The following is a 23,129-nucleotide window of genomic DNA, read 5'->3' as shown; positions in this document are numbered from 1 at the left end:
TAAACTGATAAAATGTGAGAATGGCCAGGCAATCGAATTATTATTTTAAATCAATCTGCTTTATTTTACCATGAAATTATATTCTTTTACTTTTATATATTTAACCGAGCCAAGCAATTACCTTTCAAAAACATCAATGTTACGCCACAATGAGGAATGTATCTTTTCTACCATTAATTTAAGTCTTCATACAGTTTGATATATTAGACATTATATTATATAACTATATACAAAGTGTGTTCAGAGAGAGTGTGTGTGCGTAAACTATAGGAGGGGCAAACTCTGTCGGGGGAGGATTCAGATCCACACTTCAGATTATGGTGGAGTGTTTTTGGTGGCTAGTGGTACTAGTTCGGACACTCAAGAAATGTTTTATTTGTTTGCTTTGTTCTGTTGGCATGTGAATGGTAAGTTATAAAATAATTTTTTAGCTTCATTTTATTCTGTTTCATAGCAATAAGATACTGTTCAAATTACACTGTTTTTATGAGGCATTATTGTGCAGTCTACTTAGGATTCATGGTTTCTGTTTGTGATCTCTATTGGGCTGCACCAACAGAAATCAAGGGATTTTTAAATTGTTGTTTCCAGGTCTCGAAAATACATGGATAGAATTTTTCATTAGTTTCTATGACTTTTAATAATTTAGATTAAAAATAATGAATTTTCTGAATTGATTGAACTAGAAAAGTCATGTAAATTCATTGGTCAAAAAGCAGGGGGACCAGGAGATTCAGTGAGCTTTATTTCTCATATAAATACAATTATTGAAAGTAAGCAGCAGAATAAACTTAAACAAGTTAATTAGAGCTTGAAAGTACAACTTCACACATTTATTTTAGTCTAAAAGCAAATAAAACACCATGAAAAAAAAAACTGGTTCAAACATGGTTAGCCTTTCATTTTCTTTTGTGATTCTGCTGCTGTTCTTCAATTCACATTTAAAGCTTACAAACTACAGCTGATTTCAGGCTTTATAAACAATAAGAACCTTAATCTGTATAAAATCTGTCTGTTTATCAGGTGTGTTTGGTGATTCAGTGTCAGTGATGGAGGGAGATTCTGTCACTTTATACACTGATCTTACTGAAATACATGAAGATGACGAGATACTGTGGAAATATGGAGCTGAAAACTCTCTGATAGCTGAAATCAGTAGAGCTGATCAAATCTTCAACACATATGATGATGTTCCTGATGGGAGATTCAGAGACAGACTGAAGCTGGACAATCAAACTGGATCTCTGACCATCACAAACATCACAACTGAACATGCTGGAGATTATAAACTAGAGAAAAGGGGAGCGAAACGATCATCAAAAACATTCAGTGTTTCTGTCTATGGTGAGTATTGAGATCATCTGTCTTGTCCTTCGAATATTCTTATTTAATTTTTTATATAAAGCACTCACTGCGATCACACTTAAACACATTGAATGAAACATCAATGCTGATTAGATTAATTCAGATCTGTTATTCTCTGATGTTTTTCAGCTCATCTGCCTGTTCCTGTCATCAGCAGAAACTCTTCACAATGTTCTTCATCATCATCATCAAATTGTTCATTGGTGTGTTCAGCTGTGAATGTGGGTCATGTGACTCTCTCCTGGTACAAAGGAAACAGTTTATTGTCCAGCATCAGTGTGTCTGATCTCAGCATCAGTCTCTCTCTACCTCTGGAGGTGGAATATCAGGATAAAAACACCTACAGCTGTGTGCTGAACAATCCCATCAGCAACCAGACGAGACACCTGAACATCACTCACCTCTGTCACACATGTTCAGGTACAGCAGAGCTGATATATGTGATTATTTACCGACCTGATCTGTCATTTGTTGTACATCAGACACATTCAGTCACATTAATGACTGTCTCTCTTTTCCTCTCCTTCAGCTCCTCCAGTCTCAGTGTCTCTGATAGTGTTGATCTCTGCTGCTGCTGCTGGATCTCTGTTGATTGTTGTCGGGATCTGCTGCATCTGCAGGCGACTCAGAAAAATTGACAGAGAAGGTAAGAAAAATTTATCGCTTTTGACAAGTATTAAACCAAAAACTATACTTCAAAAATACACTCTAGATATATATTGTTTAGTCCTAATTATCATTTAAATGTAGTTTTTCCTCATAACTGTTTGTGCTTTACATACTTTACTGTTCTCATTCACAAAAATTAGGTTCTGCATTTCTAATGCACTGAAAAGGTGAACACAAATGTAGATCTGCTTCAATTTAATAAGAAATGAAATTTCTCCACACTTTATGACATATAAAGTTGCAGTCCTCAGCTGGTTGTCAAATTAGCTTTTTTATGTGAATGTTGTTTTACTTGTTGAACTTCAATTGTTCGTTACACATAAAAAAAATGCAAATTACTTCAAACATTCCTCAGGTTTTGTTTTACAAATTGTCTTTTCTAACTATACCTGATAAATTAACATATCTTAACTTAAATGTTTTCTATGCTCTGCTAGAGACTTTTGTTGATTGTCATTGTTGAGTTAATGTATATGTATTATTATAGATGAAACAGTTCAGTCTCATGATGAAGAGATCACTTACGCTGATCCAATATTCTACCAAAGAAAAGCACAGAAATTGGTAAGATCAATTATTTCTAATTTATGTTCAGCAGCTCTGTATTATTTCAGCAGTAAGTCAGACGTGCTTTTATGCTGGAGCAGATGCCACTGCTCTGGGTGTGTGTTCACGGTGTGTGTGTTCACTGCTGTGTGTGTGCACTTGGATGGGTTAAATGCAGAGCACAAATTCCGAGTATGGGTCACCATACTTGGCCACATGTCACTTCACTTTTATACTGGCAGCATTTCTCACAGCAAATGTCAATGGCGGAAGAGTAAACCCACTACATTTTTGAACATTATTCAGACAAAAACACAAAAAAGCAGCATTTCAGCCAGAAGATCAGCATACAGTGTGAGAAACACTGACTCATATAATAATACTCATGACACCAGTGTTGGTGAAATATACTTTTAAAAGTAATACATTACAATATTGCGTTACTCCCTAAAAATGTAAGTTATTGTGTTACTCGGTTACTTTTGCATTACTTTTTCTCACCTGGGCTGGGCTTTTTTAATAGCAACAAAAAAGGTTTAATTTGGGCAAATTTAAAGGCCATTTCACATTAAAAGTAAATGAGCCTCAGGCTGAAGGAAATGCAACGCCTGTATAGTAGAGAATGCAGTTAAAAAAAAAATTAATTATTGCAGGTTTATGCAATATTCTTAGATCATATTACATTGTTTTTTATTCATTTTAAGTAAAACTGTTTCTTTGAGATGAGTAAATGCATGCTTACATTTATTATTTAAATTGTCTGTGCGATTTCTCTCAGCATAGGGACAGGAGAACTGTCAGTCATTAATGGGAAAACAAAGTAACTTGCATTAATTGTTTAAAAAGATATTTTTTGTAAATTTAAAAGTAATGCATTACTTTACTAGTTACTTGAAAAAAAGTAAGCTGATTACGTAACTCAAGTTACTTGTAATGCGTTAGCCCCAAACCTGCAGGACACTCACTGCACCATGTAACTACAGAGAGTAAAAGATCAACAAAGTCCATTTTATTATTAGTTAATATTTCCAGTGATCAACATGAGTCACTGATGCTGTATTTCTAGTGTCAGTTGATGATATAATTGTCCAAATTCATAGTGAACTACATAGCTTTCTGTCCATAGGTTATTTGAACCTCTTCTGTCAGTAGTCACACTGTATAGAGCTCCAGAACCTTTTTTCTTGTTTGTGCAAAAAAATTGTTAGAAGTCATACTGATTACACATCAAACTAGACACTTTTGTAATACTGCTAATATGTCTCAACATGCACTTAAAAAAAACAAACAAAAAAAATTCAACATGTATAAAATAGTCAATTATCATTCAGAACTGAAAATTCTGCTTGACTGTTCCTCATGTGAGGTTTCTGAGCTCACAATCAGCTTGGAAAAATCGGACTATATCACAAACTACTAACACACATTGTTTTCAGTTAATGTTGTATTAATTGATGTGGAAAAGTTCACTTATCTTGGATCTTGCTATAACCTGTAATACCATCATAGATTATGAGATCTAAACCAGGTTGGGGAAAGCAGCCTCTACTTTTGGAATATGTACGGCAGAATAAGCATTTACCTAAAATAAGATTATATGAAGCAGGTGTTCTGAACATCCGGTTGTGTCGCTGGCCTACAGACATCAAGATAGTCTTGCCTTCCACACTAGAAACCTCAGGTTCATAATCAGTAAGACCTGGGGGGATAAAATGTAGAATGAAGATCTGTTCAAAGTAACCAAAAGTGAACCATCTTCCTCCAGTCTAAAATTCAGTTGTCTCAGATGGGCTGGACATGACACCAGAACACCCCCTCCTGCATACCTCACACAGTTCTGCACAGTGTTCTCAAGAAGGGTGCTTGCACTATCAGGCCCAAGCTGAGGAATAAGGATGTCCTGAAAAAGAGATCTGAGATTTCAACACATGAGCTTGCTTTTTCTGTGAAAGCAGAAAAAGCAAGCTCATGTGTTGAAATCTCAGATCTCTTTTTTAGGACATCTTTATTCCTCAAGACGTCACTGGAACGAAAAGTGTAGTGTGACTTCCTCTTAACTGATAATTTCTGATCATATCTTTTTAGAATTAAATTGTACATAAATTGGTTAAGCAAAACAAATGTGCTCATGTCTGAGATTTATTTTCAGAACTATTGTATAAATGTAATGTTTTATATATATAAAATTGCATTTATTTAAATGACATTTATACAATAGTTCTGCATCGATGGCAGAAGAGCAAACCCACTACAATTTTACGAATACTAATATATCGTCTCATGGAATGTAGTTTTAAGAGGTTTAAGAGGCTAGAATGTAGTTGTTTAGATCTCACATATGCAATTTATTAACAAAGCACCTATTTGAACATTAGTTTAGAAGTTATCAGAGATGTGAGCTCCAGGCCGTCAGCGCTCATATACCTACTGAAAAGAACTAAAATGTTGTTACAACAACCGCCCTTAAACAGAGCCTGAGAAGAAGCTACTCCCCTGGTAGAATTGACACAACGTATTTTTTCTTTTTTCCTAAAACCTCAACATCTGAACCTCTGTTAATTCTCAATAATTAGTAGACACTGTAGACGTGTGACAGAATTAAATTCAATCTGGTTAGTAATAAGCACTGTAAAAAATTTAACGTAAAATCAACAGTAACTTACTGGCAACAAATAGCCAGCAAGCTTCAGTATTTTATTCCACGGTAATATTACTGTAAATCTGACTACAGTAGTTCACAACATACTGTATAATAACTTACAGTATATTTATACTGTAAAATTAATTACAGTTCATGTTTTTGCACTGTATTTTAAAATACAGTAAAGTTACTATGCAGTATAATTGATTACGGTAGTTTTTATATTCACATATACGCATATATACACAACATATAACTAACTACAATCTGTTACATGCTTAAAAAATAATGAAATATAAAGGCTTGTATGCAAAAAAAAAATTCACAGTTATATTACTGATTATTAGATGTCACGTAAATTATGACAACACTCAGAAGTCCATTTAAAAACTTTTATTACAATTTAATTCATTAAACGGTAAAAACACTCTCCAGACTTGACAGGGCCAATGCAGATCCCAGGTTTTTGCTGCCTATAGAGAACAAAACACAAAAATTGAGTTGCACTACAGCTTGACAGACATCAATGTGACAAACAGACTTGAAAATGACCTCTTTATTAACCGAAGAGCGATACTCATCAGCACGCTGCAAATGTCGAACAACATACACGCTGAAAGAAATGAAAAACATATTCAACACTGCATAGACCTACACAGAGATATTCGTTTCACAATGCATGCCCTTTCTGAATGATCCTGATCTCCTCGATTCGTTACAAAACCGCTCACATTTTATGAATTTTACTGCGTTCAATAGCTGAAAATGACTTACCTCTTTATTAACCGAAAGAGCGATACTCATCAGCACGCTGCAATGTCGAACAACATACATGCTAAAAGAAATGAAAAACAAATTCAACACTGCATAGACATCCTGATCTCCTCGATCCGTTACAAAGCTAAAACCGCTCTCATTTTATGAATTTTACTGCGTTCTTCAATAGCTGAAAATGACTTACCTCTTAACTCATCAGCACGCTGCAATGTCGAACAACATACACGCTGAAAGAAATGAAAAACATACACTGCATAGACATCCATTAATTCGGCGCGAATTTCACTGCCTGTGTATTCACTTTACTTACATCGGTTGTACTCACGTAATAAATGTATAATATGACTGAAAACACTGTGGTTGTCCCTTGTCCCTTCAAGTCGTGCATAACATTAGTGTAATAGGCCGCGATCGCGACAGGACACACGCACACGGTGTAAGTTACACACAAATGTTCAGAAACAAGAACATTTCGATTACTTTGTTCTAAACTTGAAATTATTAACTAACATTAACAGCAAACCTTGTGATAATTAGTATTTGGCTAACGTTAAAACGAATATCTTCCCATTTCGGGTGAAACATTTAGAAATACACATCTTTAAGATATTGAATAAAATTGTATATCTCACCTGACTGGTTCTTGTTGGTCTTGCTCATCCTCAAAGGCTCAGCAAATGAATAGGAAAATGAGTGCGGGCTGACGGTTTAGATGATTGGTTGCCAGGTATATCCCGTGCGATTCCGCTCTTTATGTAATTAGTGTGTTTAATAGAAAGCAAAATAATAATAATAAAAAAATATCATGGGAATTGATTTTATCTATTTACCTAGCCTATATTATTGACATCTACATCTCTACAACTACCTCCCACCCACAAAATTGTTGGCTATAACCTATGAGATTAGTTGGTTTTGTGTCAAAATCTGGCAACCATAAAGATATGCAATTAAAAAACACCCACATAAAACATTAAACTTTTTTTAACTATATGCTAAATGCCTTAATATATGGGTTACCTTATGAAACGATTTATTATAAAATTCCTTATAAATAAATATTTAATTAATAAATAAAATTCCTTGTCTGTTGGATTATTACTGTCATCAATTTAACAGTAATATAAGGATTACTGTAATTATTTTCCCAGTCTATTGTTTTTTTCAAAGAATAGCATAAATTGACAGCAACTGTCCTGTAAATAGTTTCTACAGTAAGACAAAGCTGGAAATACAGCAATAATACTGCAAAAGTTATAAAATTGACAGCAACTTACTGTAAACTGTTTCTACAGTAAGCTTTCTCTGTTAATACAGCAATAATACTGTGAAAACAACAGAAATCATTTACAGTTTGTTCAATTAATAAGACCATAATTAGCTAACATAATCTGATTACATTTTCTTTCAGCCTTTTTGCCACAACAAACTTTAAAGACACAGTTACAGCAGCCAAAGAAAAACTAATGTTCACAAATTAAGGGTCAAGAGCTCAACTAAAGCGAACACTGATCTTCATCAAGCCAACATCAAACGAAACAATAAAACAACATCTAAAATCTCTGTTAATTCTCAATAAGAACTGCTGTAGATGAATGACAGAAATAAAGTCAGTCTGGTTAGTAATAAGTGAAGCTGGTAATGCTGTTTGTGGAGTTGTTGAATCAGATCTTCAGAGATTTAATGTCTTTTATCTTCAGTTCATTTAATCTTTTTTCTGTTCTTGTTTCTCTTTCCTTCAGTAATTCCGCTTGTTAACAGCAGGTGTTCATCAGTGTCTGAATTCACTCACTTCTTTTCATCCACTCTGTCAAGTATATAATAATAATAATAATAATTCAACCAGACTTGTAGCTCGGCATTTACACTGCAGCGTAAAAAATAAATAAATTATTAAATACCACATTGGACATGAAAATCTGATCTGCTATATGTTTTTGTCACATCAAGATCCAATCTAATGCCAAAAAAGAGGACAGTGTAATGATTAATGGTATTCCCTCAAGCTGCTTCATGTTTGCTTAGCATTAGTACATATTCAAATAACAGTGTTGACTATAGTTATTAGAAAAAAAAAATTAAGATTAATTTGCCACATTTTCATTTAGAAGACATTTTGAAATCTGTGTGCTGTGTTTTTATGTAGAACATAAAAGAGGAGAATGACGTGGTGTATGCTGGAATCGCCTTGAGGAGATGATCAAACTTCGGTTTACTGTACCGGATCCAGCTGTGTGATCGCTTTTACTAAGAGCTTTGGCCTCACCCTGCAGTTCATGAGTCTGGTTGAGTTTTGGGTTTGTAAGAATCACCACGTGTAGCAACAGAAATTAACACTAATTCAGAAAGATATTTTTCAGTTTTACTCTGAGTATTATCAGGAAATCCCAGAAGATCATTCTGGGGGATTTGAAGTGTGACATTCACAGAGCTAATGAATAAGTGCTTTGTAATACAGGGACTTGTCTTGTTAAAAATCCTTTAGCCAGGCTTTAAAATGAACTTGGGCTAGCATATGAAACAGTGTTACTCATCACTTGGCCGGTAATGTTTTTATGAATTCTAGCGATGCATGGTTGTGAGAATGCAATGAATATACAGTCTGATGCACTGTTTCTCAGAGTGAAGTGCAGCACTGCATATACGTATTCGGCGACCGGACCATTTTTTTTGTCGCTGAATACGTTCCCCTCTAATGTATTTCTTATAGTAATATGACCTGTTGTGCTCTGTCTCACTGCCTGTATCCACTTTTGTGTCCTTAAACATTCGTTTTTGGGGTCGACAACTTATAAAAACTTAGTTCTGGGTTTTTTTTAGCTTGTTTGCTGTACACCATGTCACATAGCAGCTTTTAGACATTGTTCTGTTTTTTAAGACAGAAATGACAAAGAGGCAGCCTCACGCTATATAAAGTCACTGGAGACAGATTGTCTTCCCCTCCAGTGTGGGCGTGGCCTAAATGCGCTCTGTCTCTATACCAAGACATTTTGGACAATTTCATGCTCCCAACTTTGTGGGAACAGTTTGGGGATGGCCCCTTCCTGTTCCAACATGACTGCACACCAGTGCACAAAGCAAGGTCCATAAAGACATGGATGAGCGAGTTTGGTATTAAGGAACCTGACTGGCCTGCACAGAGTCCTGACCTCTTCCTGATAGGACACCTTTGGGATGAATTAGAGCGGAGACTGTGAGCCAGACCTTCTCGTCCAACTTCTCCATCACTGCCTGACCTCACAAATGAGCTTCAAGAAGAATGCTGAAGCTGTAATAGCTGCAAATGATGGGCCAACTCCATATTAAACCCTACGGATTAAGAATGGGATGTCAGCAAAGTTCATGTGGACGTAAAGGCATCCCAAAACTTTTGGATATACATACTGTATATATGTTGTTTATCCAATTAATATTATGTATTATCTAATTGCCTACTTACAGCACCATACAGCCTATGTTTTGGAAATACTGTAAATGCCAGACAGTCATGACAATAAAGCTTTTCTTATAGGTCTGTTCAAACATATTTTTCATCATTCTTTGATAATAACAAACTTCATTCAAATGCTGTCTATATAGGCAACATTGCATGTAATGTAATATAGGTTATTCCTGCCTTATTTTGTCATTCCTTATTAAAAATAAAATAAGGATGTCGTTACCCCGACAAAATGATCTGGTGGCCATGACTTATGTTCCCACATAAAAACTAAGTCAACCGAACATGTCCCCTCCTGGTCACAGTAGTTTTCTGCCAAAAAAAAAAAAAAGAGCTGGTTTAACATTTGAAAGCAAAAAAAAAATTAAGAAAAATACTAGTACTGTAATTTTACTGTTGTTCTGTAAAAACATCCTTTTATAGGCCCCTGGCAGTTTGAGGCTCTAGCAGCTCAGTTTGTATGTCAAAAATATAACCTGATGTGGTCTGATATATTTCTGTCTGCACAGAGATGTGGTTGGCTCTGTTGGGTAGACAAACAGGGTCTGCAGGAGAATGTGTCTATAGCTGGACACACTCAAAAAAATAACTTGTTGGTCTAACTTAATTCAATTATGACACCTATTTCCACACAGTTGAACTGATTTATTTGAACTTAAGCTAGGTTAATTGTACTAATGAGTGAAATTCATCCTAATTGAATGAGATCACACCAGTTTCATTTGACGTATTCTGTGTATGTTTCCTGAACATAATTCATTCTTGTTGATCCAACCAGTGCTTTTTTTTTTTTTTTTTTGTTACCATCATGGTGAAGATGTGCGCTTGTGCTTAGGTTTTGAGTAGCTGTTGTACACAGACATACATGTTTCATTACCATTGAGAGGGGAAAAGCTGATGACCATATGTAGACTGTGTAAAATTTGTGCTGGCCCTCCAAGTAATTTATTTATATTTCTATAAAAACTAAACTAAAATAACACTTATTCATATGCTAAGTAACATTTATAGCATGCAAGTAATGATCAGATAAAGAACTTCTCATTACTGGCTTGAGCACAGTTAATGCTCATTGAGAACAATATAAATTTGTTTTACGTAGCCACCTAGAGCCTAACCACAAGGTCTACACTTCAGCATAATGGTAACCTCAAAAAATCGACATAACATAAACTCTTTTAAATGTCAACTATAACTGAACTTCAAACTTTAAAAGGTATTTCCCTTTACTAAAAAACACATTAAACAGCACTTAAGTTCAACATTTACTGTCCCAATCTTTCCCTATGCAAAGCATGCTGGGAACTAGAAATCCACTGCCCAGGTTCAATCAATGCAACATAAATGATTCATGTAGTCCCAACACAAATGGTTTAGGTTGACCTAACATTTTGCAAATTTAATTTCATTTAACATAATACAATTGAGTGCGAATGCCAATTAAGTAAAAAACTAAAGATTTGTGTTGGTTCAGCTTATTTTATTTAAATAAACTGAACAAGCAGCTAGAATCATTTTTTTGAGTGCATCTGCGGTTCATCTTGATGCGTCAGTAGCGTGTGGTTAAAGAGTGTTTTTCCATTCCTTCACATACGATGTTTGACTTCTGCTTTACACAGAATAGCTTTACCACAAAATACCCATGAATGCTGATGTTTTTAAAAAATAGACATCACATCAAATAGTGATAATACTGCAAAAGGTGAAAAGATCATATACTATGAAAGCTGAGAAAATAACATGCTCTGTCTTGTCTCAGCGTGTTGTCAGTGTCAGTTCCCCAATGTTTTTCACTGCAGCACTAGAGTCAGCAGTTATTCCAGTTCTACCAAGATAATATGAAGTCATTTCTAAGAACAACTTTTCTTGAAAATAAACATCATATCCAGTTTGTCAATCAATATATGAGAGTCATTTTAAGAATACAATACAATGTGATTTACTGTTGTAATGTTTATATTATCGTACAGATGTTTAGTGGTTAGTTTTATTTTTTTCAATCATTGCTGGGGAGAGTAACTAACTAAAATTTTCAATGCAATGCAATACAATACATTTCTACTTATGCAAACTATATTTTTTTCAGTAAAATAATTTGCCTCAAATTTGCTCATTTTCAGAAAACTAAATTCAATAAAAAAGTGCTATTTTCAAAAGTGCTAAGTTCAATAGCATTTTTCTGTTTTGTCTGTGTGCTCCTGTAGCGTTGACTCATAATATGTGACTGATTACTTTATATTACAGCTTCCTCAGAGTCTCTTTTAAGATGTTTTAAATCTGTGACTCTGAAACTACAATAATATGAATATATGACTGTCAATTTATAATGGTGCTTTTGCTCACATAATGGTGTATTTATAACATCTAACAGCAGGGCTAACAGACTTTGTTAACCAGATGAACCTTGACCCTTTGGGATTTAATTTAGGCCACATTTACAATTGATGCCAAATTCCGATTTCTTGACTGTTTTTGATGACCAGCTTACATCTTTTAAAAGTGACCCATATCCAATATCTGCATTTCCACCATAAACATACTCCACACGGCTACAGGGGGTTAATTAAGGCCTTCTGAAGCTAATATGCATAAGCATCCATATTTAACAAATTATGAAGTGCTGAACTGTGTTCACTGCGTATAATATATATATACCGTATTCTCGTCACTTCATAAAATTGGGTTGAACCACTGTAGTTAATTTAACTATTTTAATGATGTCTTTAGTACCTTTCCTTGAAAGTGTTGGTTATATTTCTGTTTATTGAAGAGTCATACACCTCTAGGATTTCATCAAAAATGTCTTAATTTGTGTTCTGAAGATGAACAAAGGTCTTACGGGTGTGGAACGACATGAGGGTGAGTAATTAATGACAGAAATTACATTTTTGGGTGAACAAACCCTTAATGATCTTCTGTTTGTTGTCAAATGTTTTGACAATAACAATACACTTTATATGATGCAAGGTTTGTTTTTGCAAACTTCACAATTAAAAAGGTAGTCATCTCAATTAATTCAGTAATTTAAATAAAAAATAACTTCATTATGTCATCAACAATTTGTTGTTTTGAACAGCTTTAGTTCTCAAGAGAAGGACAAAGAGGAACCCCAAAATGTTAAAGATACAGACAAAAAATCTCACCTTAAGGGAACTTGATGGTGTCAAAGTTCAGATACAAACTTGAGAGAGATGATGAAGAAGATCTGCACCTGCTCCTCATGAACCTGAGGAAACCAAACCATCATCAGGAAACAAAACACACTGTTAAACATGAAGCCTGACGTGTTAATAATCCCAAAAACGTACCACTTTGTTTCGTAGATAATATCCCACGTCAAATTTGTTTCCACCTAACGTGCCTGTATTTTACACATATAACCTCCTCCATTTCCATCTCAAAGATTCTGTCAGTTCATAGCTACATAACTCAGATAAATTACAGATTTCCATATAGCAGTGTAGAGATGAAGTGTTAATTTTACATGTGCTACAGCTATAAACACCCTCAGAAATGAAACTATAACAGTATTTGACCACTAGAGGGATGGGCCATATTCCTACAGAATAAATTGTAATGTTTTTAGGCAATAGTTCACTATTACTACTATTGCTTATATTAGTATTATTGAAAATGTGCACCACAAAGAAATTTATGCACTGATAAACCACAAAGCAATTCACTATAGTTTCACCCAAAAAAGTTACTGTAATCACAGTTGTTCTCACTTTAAAATCATTATTTAAAACAAAATGAGTGCATGCTTTTTCCTTAGACTGGGAACAGCATCCCACACGGTGTGCTTTTTTTGACTGACTGATGACTCATTTATAAATATTATGCTACTAAAGCGCCATCTAGTGTTCTAACCAGGAATTTATCATTAGCGCCCCATCCAATAATAATAATAAAAACTAAAATTACAGTTTATTAGACTAAGGTCTAATAAGTAAGGTCTGATCGTGCTCTGACAGCAGCAGTGATGTCTCGCTCTCATTGAAGTATATGCGCGAGACATCACTGCCGCTGTCAGAGCGTGTTCAGACCTCGCTAACCGAGTGCTGAACGCGGTTGGACATAGTGGTGTATTAGAGGTAAAAAATTATATAAATACTGTTCGGTTTATCACACAAACCGATCATTTTGTGTCTTAGGACATCAATGTGTCGTCACGAGCCGCAGGGTTTAATTTGGACTTGTCTATGCAAGTTTTATTTACTCTTATAGTAGAAGTTCCCATCCACTCCCATTATTTGACTGACAGACGGCAACGGTTGTAGTTAAAAATCATCATTTGTGTTCTACTGAAGAAACAAAGTCACCTACATCTTGGATGCGCTGGGGGTAAGCAGATAAACATCAGTTTCCAGCTCAGGGTGCTTAAAAATGGAGAAATAGAACTAACTAGAACTAACTTTGCTTCAAAGAGTTAAAGGATTAGTCCACTTTCGAATAAAATTTTCCTGATAATTTACTCACCCCCATATGGAATAAGGGTCTTAGTTAGCGAAACGATCGGTCATTTTCAAAAAAAAAAGTAAATGTATATGCTTTATATAAACAAATGATCGCCTTCCCTTTTCTACTTACAGATCAAACGCAATGCCAGTTACATTTTTTCCGTAAGTAGAATAGGGAAGGCCTAGGACATACAGCGTAAACTTTTTGAAGAATACGGAAATGCGGTTTTGGCAGAAGCACTTACAAAGGCCATCATTTGTTTATATAAAGCATATACATTTACATTTTTTTCGAAAATGACATTGTTTCGCTAGACAAGACCCTTATTCCTTGTCTGGGATCGTTTAAAGCTCTTTGAAGCTAATTTTGACCTTCAACAGTTTGGGCTCCATTGAAGTCCACTATAAGGAGAAAAATCCTGGAATGTTTTCATCAAAAACCTTAATTTCTTTTCGACTGACGAAAGAAAGACATGAACATCTTGGATGACATGGAGGTGAGTAAATTATCAGGAAAATGTTATTTGAAAGTAAACTAATCCTTTAACTTTGATAGCCGAGTAAAATTTAACTTTAGCACTAATGAGAATAAAGATAAGATATGTATTTAAAAATACAAAATACAGGTTTACAGGCATACAGTGCTCAGTACAGGAGCAGTTGAGTCTAATGATTAGAGATTCAAACCTGACGCATGTTCGACTCTTTAACCATATGTATCCCTGTATTCAATACCCAGACAGCTGATCTGACAAGCCTGCACTGGCTCTTTATGGGCCCGCTTAGGACTGCCATCACAGGGCTCCTGAGAAAGAGCCAGTGCAGGCTTGTTTGCAGGGACACTATGTTTCTGTCTGGATAAGTGTGCCTGTAACTCTGTATTTTGTATGTTCGAGTTCGAGTCTCAGTACCAGAGAAAATGTAGGTGGGAAGAGTGAATGAACAAGCGCTCTCTTCCACTCTCATTACCCACAAACCTTGAGCAAGTCACCTGACCCTCAATCACTCCCTGGATCATGTGGTGAAGGTTACTGAACATTGATTGGCTCATTCATGCTGTACATGTCTGTGCCTTGAAACGGCTGATACAAATCAGACACAATTATTTGTCATATTTAACAAATAATCTTTAAAACTCATTCTGAGGCCTGCAAGACCCTCCCATGGCCAATCAGATAAGACTTAGTTTATTGCCACCAAGTATGTGGCCACGAGGAAAAGCAGAGGCACAGAAACCCATAGCCCTCAAAACAACTTTCCTGCATTCATTTATAGATGAACTTATCTATAAATGAACAAGCATCCCAGTACATTGTGTTTGTTTAGAGTATCATTCAGACACACACTGACATCAAGAATCAGTGTATGAATCTCAACAATGGTGACAATCAACAAAAAGATTCATGCTGCAGTGCATTCTGGCTGCACCAATAAAAAAGTGAAGCTGGTAAAGCTGTTTTTAGAGTTGTTTTGAAGGGGTGGATTCTGGAATCCACTGCCGCTTCAATATATATCTTTTAAGTTATTAATCAACATTTATATTTCTGTTAAAATATTTGAATGACTTCTTCAATATATGTTAAAGCATCTATTTTCCTCTGTACCTCTCACTGAGAGAAAAGAACATGTTATCAGTATGTTTTGGGAAAGTTTCCTGCTCAGAGCAGATCTCAGATCAACTTCAGCCTTGAAGAAGCTGTGAATCGTGTGTATCTGTGTAAGTGCGCTAAGAGTTTTGTGCAGGTCCCTTTGTACTGGACAACTGGCATTCTGCTTGAGACCAGCAGACGCCATGTCATGACCCCAAAAGGACATCCGGTACCTAAATCCAGGGTCCCCCTCGTCATCACTGTGATGAAGGGAGATATGCTTCTTACTATCTGTCCACGTGTGGAAAATTTCTAATCTTGTCTATTTTTCTTAGCCAATCAGAATCATCCAACCTGAAGTAATGACGTAGTTAGTAGACTCTGTTAGAGTATAATTATTGAGAAAATGTGAATGTACGCAGAGCGGCCTACAAACTCCTTGTGAGACTTGAAGCTGGCTTCTGCTGATGAAACTGCAAACTATTCTTCATTAAATTTTTCTTCAATTTATTATTTTTTTTTAAACTTTGACTCCGGGTCTTTATTCAACATATCTGGTCTCAAGGGTCCTAAACTGTTTATCCCCAACAGTTTAGTCATCCTCTGCTCAGATCTTCAGAAATGTAATTGAGTTTCAATTGACATAAGAACAATTTAAATTATTTCTTTATAAACTAAAAACTATTTTGGTCAGTAATCATGATTATTTAACACATTTAACCCTCCCCTCCCCCAAGAACATGACATAATGAAACAGATTTAGAGAAAGATAAAGAGATCACTTACGCTGATCTGACATTCTACAAAAGAAAAGTAAAGAAATTGGTGAGATTATTCCTAATTTATGCTGTGCATCTCTGTATAATTTTAGCAGTCAGAGTTATTGTTGTGCTTGAATGTGACAGATCATTTTACAAACACAAACAAAACTGCACCATATGAGATATTTATGACCCCATTTCTACTGAACAACTTCTCAGGCTATTTGTACTGAAATACATTTTTAAAGCAACCGAGAAACAAACGGTATGGTGGTTGAGCTTTTGTTAAGCGTGTCAGAGAGGTTCTGGGTTCTCATAGGTTCTAAACCACCCTCGTTTAGTTTTTTTCCTCATTAAGACCAAAGGTGTTTATTAGTGATTCCATATCAAGAGCAGGGACATTTTGTTTTGTGATTTCACTGGAACAAATAGAGAGTCTCCGCAACAGCGTTAAGCCATAGATTGAAGCGCTCAAACTACAACTTTCTTCAGCCACAGCCTTAGATGAACTGAAGATAAAAGACATTAAATATCTGAAGATCTGATTCAACAACTCCACAAACAGCATTACCAGCTTCACTTATTACTAACCAGACTGACTTTATTTCTGCCACACGTCTACAGAAGATCTTACTGAGAATTAACAGGTTTAGATGTTGAAGTGTTATTGAAAATGTTTAGTTCTGGTCACCATCATGGAGATCAGTGTTTGCTTTAGTTGAGCTCTTGACTCTTGATTTTGGTTTAGTTGTTTCTTTATCAGCAATTACAGGTATTTTCAGAAAATATTTCTGCATTGATTAAGCAGATCAACAGGTGTGTTTTAATGGTCAAATGACTGCATTAATGTGATTTAAATAACTAAAATAAACTATTAAACACATATCTTTAATTTAATATCATTAAGTATCCAGATTTCAAATGTTTCATTATAATATCCTTTATTTTATTTATTTAATTTACAGAATGTTAAAAAGGAGGATCAAGTGGTGTATGCAGGGGTCGTCACTAGATAGAAGATGATCAGACTTCAGTCTTCAGTGAGTGCACGATCCAGCTGTGTGATTACTTTCACCAGAAGCCTACAGTTGAGATTTGGGATTGGTAGGAATCACAATATATCAACAGCTGGACCTAATATTAACACTCTCCAAAAAAAGCATTTTTTTTTTTTTTTAAATATCAGTACTGTAAATTGTTCAGTTACAATCAGGGGTGGAGCCAGACAATGTAAACATTCTCAGTACTGAGTGAATGACAGGGGGCGTGGCTCTGTACAACTGCGGTGTGCGTGAACGCGCTGTCGGAGAGAAGAGAGAGAAAGCGCTGCAGGTGTATGGTTGGATTCTGTAGAAAAGCGGTATTGAACTGTTTAACATATTTTAATACAGAGATATGTTTAGAAAAATTATATTTTGACAGCACTGTTAAGAAACCTCAAACCTGAAAGATTCTGGGCTTTTGGAAAAACATTCGGGGCTCCAGCCCCCTTAGCCCACCCCTAGCGCCGCCCCGGTTACAACTAGGTGGCAAATTTTTACTACCGGGGTGGTAAATCACCAACAACTGCCGGTGTTGCGGTGATGGGGTCCAAAGGGGGGGCGGGGTCTGGTCATTTGAATTTTTATATTTTGATAAGTCATTTAAAAGCTTTTTACATTTTCATTTTTATTCATGGACTTACAGGATAAGCAAATAGGCATAGGCTATGCATTTATTTATATTATGAAAATTAAGTTGATCAAAGACTGCGTCACTTTCAGTTTTCATCTTGAACTCTTGTCACGGATTGTGAGTGAACGCGATCATCCTTTCCTCTTTACTACTGTACAGAACGAAATAAACATGAATGAAAATCAAAAAATATGTTGAAAGATCCAGTAGCTTACCGAAATGTGTATCAGGTCAGTTCAATCCGTGTTGCAAACAATGTCACGTAACATTATACCTCAGAAAAGCCATTCGTTGACCATAAACTTATAGTGAGCAAGAAAAATAACAAAACTTGATTATGTAAGTAAGCATAAGTAACTTTATTATTATAAAATTGTGGGTGCTCGTCTTTGTGTAATCAAGCGCATCGTTTTCATTTAAAGGTACGTTCACGCCACCTCGTATTATCCGGAATCTTGAGATGACAACACGTGGCGTTATATTCGGAGCTAACGTCCTTTTGGTCCTTGGACTGGGAATTATGCGTTTCCATGGCACCACTGTCAACGCCTAAATGCATCTACAGTGGTCAGGTGGTACAGCGGCCACGTGGTACATGTGGGAGCTTTCAGAAAACTCCCAGCTTAAAATATGTAATTACGAGCTCTATGAGGACGTGAACGCTTTTTACAAGCTAGAATCTCGTAACTACAGGAATTACGAGGCCGCGTGAACGCACCATTATTCTGGAGACTGAACCTGCGCTCTGCTGCCACACTGGAGCGCATCACCACCTAATGGACAGGGGTGGGAATTACAGTTAGAAGCTACATAATCTGTCAAAATGAAGGACGGGCAGCAGATTTTTTCCGTCACTGCTATAAAAATTCCATCAATGACGGAAAATTTTCGGTTAACGCGACCTCTGATATTATATATATATATATAGATATATATATATATATATATATATATATATATGTATATATATATGTAAGGTCCGCCCAATCGGCCCAATGGCGGTTTCCCACCGGGCCGGGAAGGTTTCTTGCACGTTCCGTCTTTTCAGCGTGGCAAAGTAGTTTAATTCCAAATAATCTTTTATCTGACTCCATGTTATCATGACCTCGAATTTAGTTTAAAATGTCAATTGATTATTGGTCATTTGTATAATAATTTAGCTTTACATTTGAATATTCTATTTGACTCTTTACTCTGATTGTACTTGTTCATTCGGTTCTCAGTGTCGCACAGGGTCCTCGCACTGGGCATTCATTAATATGCGGGCCCACGATCACAAACTCGCCAGTCTTGGTCATTAGACAGAGGTAATTGACTATACTATTTAGAAGGCCGCTTTCATGCTTGCTCTGTCTAAAAGTATTTGTGTAGTCCCCTTAGATCTGTATACACTTGAATTAAAGTAACACTAACTCTAGTCAGAGGTCATAACCACTATTTACAGGGAAGTCGACCAATATTACTTCTCTTATAATAGCTTTGGTTTGGTTATGCCATGGTTTTACCATGTACACTTAGCTAGAGTAATGTTACAATAAACAGAGGTAAGGCTCACCCTATTTAGGTTGGTCGATCAACATTTGTTGCCTAAACGGAAATTCCCTTTTTAGCCTTTACAGTCTTAAGTACACTTGAACTAATGCCAAGCGTTAGTCGGAGCTCTAAAATCACAGTTAGTGTGCCCTATGCTCCACTCAACTGGACTTTAGTCCGTTACTAACCTGACGCAGATTTGCGGTAACAATGGATACATTGTAATCTACTGAAGTCAATAATTTCAGAGTAAGTCAGAATAAATCAAATGTGACAATTTATTAGTCAGGTAAATGTATCATGCCAATTACATAATCAATTTAAAGGTGATCAATACCAAACATCAAATGCTCAGAAATAGAGTAAGATGCATACCTGACATTAGGAAAATACACACTGCTGGGTGTCCTGGACACCCAGCAATGAGGGCTCGTCTGAATACAGAAGCGCGCCAAGCCTTTTGCAACATTTCTTTAAATACTCAGACCAAGACAAAACATCCCCCAATGTGGGGCATGAACTTACAATCAGAATTTGCATTGACTAGGGTCACAGACCTTAGGGGTTCACACCTTGCTGTGGAACTGGAGGTAATTTAGATGAAAGACCCTGGGATAGAGGCACACCCATGGTTGCAACCAAAGTATCCCAAAAACTCTTAAAACCTTTAATACCTTTGGTTTACTTTTATGTAGATGAGACCATTGTACCAGTTGCACTGAGACATTTCAAATGATACCAAACATTGTATAGCATTCTTTGATGATTGTTCACATTAAACCAGATAGATTTTGGGTGAATTCTAGGTCATCTCTGTATGTAGCGAGAAGAGATGGGGGGAGAGGGTGAAGGAAGTGAAATGTAGATTAAGGCAAATGTTGAGGTGTGATTGACTCAGTGTGATTGCGTCTCGGGTGGGGATGCTATTTTGCAAGAGAGAGTTCAAATGTTAATTTCCTTTGTTTTCTCAAAGAGTAGCCCTTTCTTGGTCCAGGCACTCTGGCATCAGTCTTACATATATATATATATATATATATATATATATATATATATATAAAATGTCACACTGCCGCCGTTGACGCTCCATGATCGCGGTTGTCATGCCTACCATCACAGCCCTATTTACAACATCCTTGAGCTGAACTTTTTTTAGACGCAGTTTGAGGCTTCATCAGCTCAGTTTGAGTGTGAAAATATGATCTGCTGTGGTTGGAATAATTTTTATCTGTACAGAGATGTGGTTTGATCTGCTGGACCGCTTCTGCATAAGCATGTCTATGGACGTCAGTAGTTAATGTCAGTTTGCGCATGTTTATTTTGGTGTCAAGATTATCAAGTTAGCGTGTGGTTTTAGGGTGTTTTTCCACTACTTTACATACAATGTTCGCTGTTTGACTTCTGCCCAGAACACAGCTTTACCACAAAAAAAAAAAAAAAACATTAATGTTGGAGTTTGTCAAAAAACAAAAAAGATATCACATCAAACAGTGAAATTACTGCAAAATATGAAAATATCATATACTATGAAAGTTGAGACTGTTTTATATCAAAAGTAACCTGCTCAGTCTTGTTTGCCGGCATGTTGTCAGTGTCCTCTTTGCTCTGCAATGTTTTTTCACCGCAGGAGAAAATTGAGGTGTTATGTGTGATCAGTAACCTTAAATACTAAATGACGCGATTCTGCAGATAAGAAGTGCTAAAGTTCAGTGTTATTTACAGCTCTAACACGAGAAGCTGAAGTCATTTCTATGAGCAACATTTCTTGATATCACACCTTCCACAGCCATTTTAAGAATAAATACAATGTGTGATTCACTGTTTTAATGTTTGTATTTTCATATAAATGTTCAGAGCTAAGTTTTAGTTTAACTAAAAGTTGCAATGCTGCTACTACACGTCTTTAATGTAAAATATATTTTCAGTAAATACAATACATGTGTGCTGCAGCCCATGCTTACTCATTTTTTTATGTGCATCATTACACATTTTTCCAAAGTAGTAGTTTAAGTCCTTGATCTGTTCTGTGACGTTTGGCTCAAATATGCTCATTTTCAGAAAAAAAACTAAATTAAATAAAAAAGTGCCAGTTTCAACAAGTTTAATGGCTTTTTCCCAGTTGTTACAGCTTTTGTCTGTGTGCTCGTGTAGCATGACACTTGACTCATAATACCATGTGACTGATCACTTTATATTACAGCTCCTTCAGAGTCTCTTTTAAGATGTTTAAATCTTTGAAACTACAATATACTATGAATGAAAGACTGTCAATGTAAATAAAAGGTGCTTTCGCTCATATAATGGTACAACATCTAACAGCAGGGCTAACAGACCATGTTAACCAGACACACCTTGACCCTTTGGGATTTCATTTAGGCCGCATTTACACAACAGGTCTTAAAGCCCAATACCAATTTTTTACATCTTTTAAAAGTGACCCATATCCGACATCTGCATTTACATTATACACTTGCTGAAACAACCCAAGGTAGAAGTACCTGAAAAAACTAATGAAATTATAACACAAGCTTTTGCTTTCTGCACCATCTTTAAAGGTCATCAAAACATTGGTCTCTTAAAGGAATAGTATATGACTATCTTTTTTCAGGCAAAAACAATCGGAGATACATTTAAACACATCCTTAGTCCTCCAAGTTTTATAATGGTTGTGAATGAGGAGCTGCATTTTGAAGCCAAAAATAATGTATCCATCCATACAAAAAGTAATCCAAACGACTCCAGGGGGTTAATAAAGGCCTTCTGAAGTGAAGCAATGTAAGCAATTTGTGTAAGAAAAATATCCATATTTAAAACTTTATAAATTCAAATAACTAGCTTCTGGCGGACGACTTGCACCAAACTTGCAACAAATATAAGCTCCTCTTCTCGTATATATCAAAATCCTCTGAAATTTCTCTTTAAAAAAACTAGTTTTATACTTATAATCCATGAACGGTGATTTGTTTTGCTCTGCCCTCTGCATCTCCGCATTCGCCATTACATTGTGCACAAATTGGGTTGTCTACCATAAGCTAGTTATCTGAATTTATACAGTTTTAAATATGGATATTTTTCTTACAAAACCATATCACTTTTGTTGGCCTTTATTAACCCCTTGGAGTCGTATGGATTACTTTTCTTCATGGATGGATGCATTATTTTTGTCTTAAAAAGGTTGCACCCCATTCACTACAATTATAAACCTTGGAGGACTAAGGATATTTTTAAATATATCTCTGATTGTGTTCGTCTGAAAGAAGAAAGTCATTTTCAGTGACATATGTCTCAGATTGACAGGGTAATATCTGTTCCCTTTCAGTCGGTCACGTTCGACGTACGTCAGTAGTGACCGACGAATTGGGATATCGCTTAGAGAGCCCTATCATCTTCGTGTAAACTAAAACAAGCCAATGGAATTGGCGTGCGATATTTGCATAATGCGCACCGCCCCCGTCAGGTGTATATAAATAGGAAGCAGATGCAATCGCACTCTGTCTTTCGCTTCGGAGCCATTCACTGGTGTCCTGTTTAGAAGACTCCTTTCTTCGTTTGTTTATTCTAAAACTTTGCCTAAACAGAAGAGGATTTACAGCGAGCTTTCAGTGCTGGTGAAAGGGCACGTTCAGCGAGGTCGCGAGTCTCCGAGGAGCTGAGCTATAAGCTCGAAAACTGCTGTTT

General features: G+C 36.0%; 1 protein-coding gene and 1 long non-coding RNA gene across 2 annotated transcripts in view; one reads left to right on the top strand and one right to left on the bottom strand.

Moving 5' to 3' along the window:
- Positions 1 to 8,275, top strand: part of LOC137027975 (SLAM family member 9-like) — a 43,833-nt gene extending 35,558 nt beyond the window's left edge. Inside the window, exons 3-6 of the mRNA XM_067396637.1 lie at positions 1,495 to 1,785; positions 1,895 to 2,011; positions 2,522 to 2,598; positions 8,145 to 8,275. Of these exons, the coding sequence (XP_067252738.1) occupies positions 1,495 to 1,785; positions 1,895 to 2,011; positions 2,522 to 2,598; positions 8,145 to 8,198 (539 nt within the window). The 3' untranslated portion in view covers positions 8,199 to 8,275. The remainder of the gene's footprint in view (positions 1 to 1,494; positions 1,786 to 1,894; positions 2,012 to 2,521; positions 2,599 to 8,144) is intronic.
- The window catches only part of LOC137028000 (uncharacterized), a 33,796-nt gene continuing 16,119 nt past the window's right edge, over positions 5,453 to 23,129 (bottom strand). Inside the window, exons 3-8 of the long non-coding RNA XR_010896139.1 lie at positions 12,581 to 12,663; positions 9,661 to 9,749; positions 6,183 to 9,307; positions 5,996 to 6,056; positions 5,774 to 5,834; positions 5,453 to 5,694 (exon numbers count right to left, since the gene is read on the bottom strand). This is a non-coding gene — a long non-coding RNA (uncharacterized lncRNA). The remainder of the gene's footprint in view (positions 5,695 to 5,773; positions 5,835 to 5,995; positions 6,057 to 6,182; positions 9,308 to 9,660; positions 9,750 to 12,580; positions 12,664 to 23,129) is intronic.

This window comes from Chanodichthys erythropterus, chromosome 10 (genome assembly GCF_024489055.1).
Source record: "Chanodichthys erythropterus isolate Z2021 chromosome 10, ASM2448905v1, whole genome shotgun sequence".
NCBI classification, from domain to species: domain Eukaryota; kingdom Metazoa; phylum Chordata; class Actinopteri; order Cypriniformes; family Xenocyprididae; genus Chanodichthys; species Chanodichthys erythropterus.
Note: the sequence above shows the minus strand (reverse complement) of the source record. Positions and strands in the feature narration are given on the sequence as shown.